The sequence below is a fragment of the Crocuta crocuta genome, unplaced genomic scaffold (genome assembly GCF_008692635.1).
Source record: "Crocuta crocuta isolate KB4526 unplaced genomic scaffold, BGI_CrCroc_1.0 scaffold110, whole genome shotgun sequence".
Lineage (NCBI taxonomy): Eukaryota > Metazoa > Chordata > Mammalia > Carnivora > Hyaenidae > Crocuta > Crocuta crocuta.
The window spans coordinates 2,572,108-2,575,453 of record NW_027527386.1 but is presented as its reverse complement, the minus strand read 5'-3'; the positions used below and the strand labels follow the sequence as shown (position 1 = coordinate 2,575,453).

General features: G+C 66.0%; 1 protein-coding gene and 1 long non-coding RNA gene across 3 annotated transcripts in view; one reads left to right on the top strand and one right to left on the bottom strand.

The window, feature by feature from the left end:
* LOC144218334 (uncharacterized) overlaps positions 1 to 3,346 on the bottom strand; it is a 6,714-nt gene that overhangs the window by 2,392 nt on the left and 976 nt on the right. The gene's annotated exons all lie outside the window — the stretch shown is intronic.
* Positions 300 to 3,346, top strand: part of HMG20B (high mobility group 20B) — a 5,064-nt gene continuing 2,017 nt past the window's right edge. The window contains exons 1-7 of the mRNA XM_077748132.1: positions 300 to 363; positions 646 to 701; positions 1,049 to 1,157; positions 1,675 to 1,878; positions 2,478 to 2,598; positions 2,925 to 2,971; positions 3,208 to 3,280. Of these exons, the coding sequence (XP_077604258.1) occupies positions 664 to 701; positions 1,049 to 1,157; positions 1,675 to 1,878; positions 2,478 to 2,598; positions 2,925 to 2,971; positions 3,208 to 3,280 (592 nt within the window). The 5' untranslated portion in view covers positions 300 to 363; positions 646 to 663. The remainder of the gene's footprint in view (positions 364 to 645; positions 702 to 1,048; positions 1,158 to 1,674; positions 1,879 to 2,477; positions 2,599 to 2,924; positions 2,972 to 3,207; positions 3,281 to 3,346) is intronic.

The following is a 3,346-nucleotide window of genomic DNA, read 5'->3' as shown; positions in this document are numbered from 1 at the left end:
GCCTTCACCGGGAGAGGAGGAACCCGAGCCGCACCTACTAGCCCTTTAAGGGGCTCCGCCCGGCGAGGCCTCAGAGCGCCCTGATTGGCCCCGAGAGCGGCCGAGCGCAGCCGAACTTGACGCACCCGCCCGCAGCCTTTCCTCTCTACCTCCCACGCGGCCCAGCGGCTACCCCAGCCAATCGCAGAGCGGCGCGCCAACCCTCATCTGCATGGTCACACCCCAGGGAAAGACTGCACCCAATCCGACAACTCGAAGAGGCCGTATTAGCATGTCTGGGGCGGGGCGAGCGGCAGGGGCGGGCTCGGGGCGGTTGGTTGGAGCGTCGCAGCTGCGGAGAGGTCCGGGAAAGTTTCTTTGGAGGTGAAAACAGCCGCGGAACTCGGGGCCCTGCGAGGGGGTGGGGGCGCGGGGCTCCTGGGATCGGGGAGAAGCCCCTCCCGGACTGGAGGACGGTAGGCCCGGGCCTTCCGGGGGACTATCGCCCAACAAAGGATCCCCGGGGCGCCCGCCCTCGAGGGCCTCCCCGCCCCTGGATCCGGCCCCCTCCAAACACCCCGGGCCCGGCATTCCGGGGGGCTCCCCCGCCGGGCCACCGTCGGCGGCTCGGGCGCCCCTCACTCGGCCCACGCGTCTGCCTTCCAGGTGGGGCCGGGAGCGGCCATGTCCCACGGCTCCAAGCAGCCCGGCGCGGCCGCCGCGTGAGTGCGACATCCCCTCCCCCAGTCCACTCGGGGCTGCAGCCCAGCCCCCGCCCGCCCTGTCGGAACTCCTCGACCCCTGCCCCCCAGGGTCTTGACTCCCCTCAACACACACCCGGGGCAGGACCTCCCCCCTTGGGTCCCCGCCGGCCTCTTCCCCCACCACTGCCACTCCCTGGCCCAGCCCCTTCCAGAGGTCCTTGTCTCCTCTCTTGTGTTCCTGCCCAGCCCCGCGACTAATGACCCCGTTGGACCCCTGCTCCCAGGACTCAAGCCCCCTCAGTGCCAGCTCCGCGGTCGGGGGTGGAGGTGAGGGTGGGGGTGACCCCCGCGTCTCGTGGATCCAGGCCGGCGGGGGGCAAGGCTCCGGGACAGCATGGGGGCTTCGTGGTGGCTGTCAAGCAAGAGCGCGGCGAGGGCCCCCGGGCCGGCGAGAAGGGGTCCCACGAGGAGGAGGTGAGAGTCCCTACACAGTGGTGGGGGAGGCCCTGGGTCTCGCCCACGGCCTGGAAGCTCCACCCTGAGCCAGATTTGAATTCGCTGTGGCTCCGCCCACAGCCCAGATTTTCCTCCCGGAGCTGAGACCCCCCAACCCATGCCACGCCCCCAAGGGTATCCTCGGTTCCTAGGTCCGGACCCCGCCCATCGCTCAACTCGGCTCCGCCCACTGCCCTGTGGGAGGCACCTTCCCATTGTCCTATGGGCCTTTGCTCCAGTACAGAAGCCACGCCCAGCCCAGAGACCACACCCACAAGCCCGCCCCATCCCTGGGCCAAACCCCGCTGCAGATGCCACGTGCCCAGGACCTCCGATCCCTCACCCCTGGACGGCGTCCCCCTGACCCTAACCCCCACCCCCCCGGCCCTTCACCAGGCCGTACCTCCGGGCCCTCGCTCTTGGATAGGCCCCGCCCAGCCCTCTAGCCCTGCCCCAGCCCTCCAGACCCCTCCCAACGCGCGGTGCGGTTCTGCAGCCGGTGAAGAAGCGCGGGTGGCCCAAGGGCAAGAAGCGGAAGAAGATCCTACCAAATGGGCCCAAGGCCCCGGTCACCGGTTACGTGCGCTTCCTGAACGAGCGGCGCGAGCAGATCCGCACCCGCCACCCGGATCTGCCCTTTCCCGAGATCACCAAGATGCTGGGTGCCGAGTGGAGCAAGCTGCAGCCTGCAGAGAAGCAGGTGGGGACGGAGGGGGGCGGCGGAGGGCTGGCCCGGGACCACTGACCTTAACCCCGACCCACTGGACACTTTTCTGAAGCCGCATCCCCCACAGGACAGACTGCGGAGGGCCCTTGCTTCTGCCTGAGAGCTGACCACCCTTGAGCTCTCCCCCCAGCATGCTGAAGCAAGGAGGGGAGGGTGGCAAGAAGCGATGTAAAGTTAATAACCTGGATGCGTGTAAAGAAGGGGTGGGGGCTGGAGTCTTATGTGATACCTTCCGTTTTCAAATTCTGACACTTAACTGAAAATTGCAACAACATCACGGGAGCAAAAAACACCACTGGTTTGCACCCTCTAAGTGAGATTCCGACAAGCAGAATGGGTGCAGGAGGGCCCTCCAGCCCACAGACGGGAGCCTGCGGTCAGACAGCAGGGAGTGGCTTATAAAGGCAGGAGTTTGGGGAGGTGGGAGGTCCCTGAGCAGCCGGCAGAGGACCCGGCTTTCCCCTCGAAGAGCAGGCAGTAGGGAGCTGTGGGCAGGTTGGGCATGGTGAGCTCGGTGATGGAGGGGGGGGGGTGGCCCTGGGCCGGACCGAGCCTTCCGCCGCCCCCTCCAGCGGTACCTGGATGAGGCCGAACGGGAGAAGCAGCAGTACATGAAGGAGCTGCGCGCGTACCAGCAGTCCGAAGCCTACAAGATGTGCACAGAGAAGATTCAGGAAAAGAAAATCAAGAAAGGTGGGAAGGGACCCAGCCCCCCAGGCAGCTGGGTCCGGGCTCTGAGTCAGGTGACCCGGGCAGACCGACCCGCCCTCCATGGGACTCACAGCCCCATGAAGATGAGAGACCCCCTAACCAGACAGCTGTGAGTGAACAGGGCCCGCCGATGCGGACATGGGGGCACACAGACACTGGGGAGCCTAGGCAGGAGCCTGTCCCAGGATGAGTGGGCTAACTAGTGGGGGGAAGGGTATTCCAGGTAGGGGGAACGGCACTTGCCAAGCAATGTGCGGGGTCAGAAGAGACCTGCCAGGCTGATCCTGCCCTCCTCCCTCCCTCACTAGAAGACTCGGGCTCTGGGCTCATGAATACCCTCTTGAATGGACACAAGGTAAGTGCCCCTCCTCCAAGGACAGTGGCTGGGCGAGAAAGGTCTGGAGGGCTTTAGACGCCCCGGGTGAGCCAGAACCAGCTCTCACCGGAGGAAGCGAGTGGCCTCCTCCAGGCCACAAGCGGAGGTGGGGGAGCCGCATCGTGGGGTTGTTGTTAAAAGGACTTCGACCCAGATCGCCAGAGGGGTTTTGGCTGCCCTCCCCCCCAAATCGTCACCTTGTCCTGTCATCCCAGGGTGGGGACTGTGATGGCTTCTCCACCTTCGACGTCCCCATTTTCACTGAAGAGTTCTTGGACCAAAACAAAGGTGAGCACCGATCAGGGGTTCTTGGGGAGGGGGGTGCTGGGAGAGGGGGCGGGGGGGCAGAGGCGG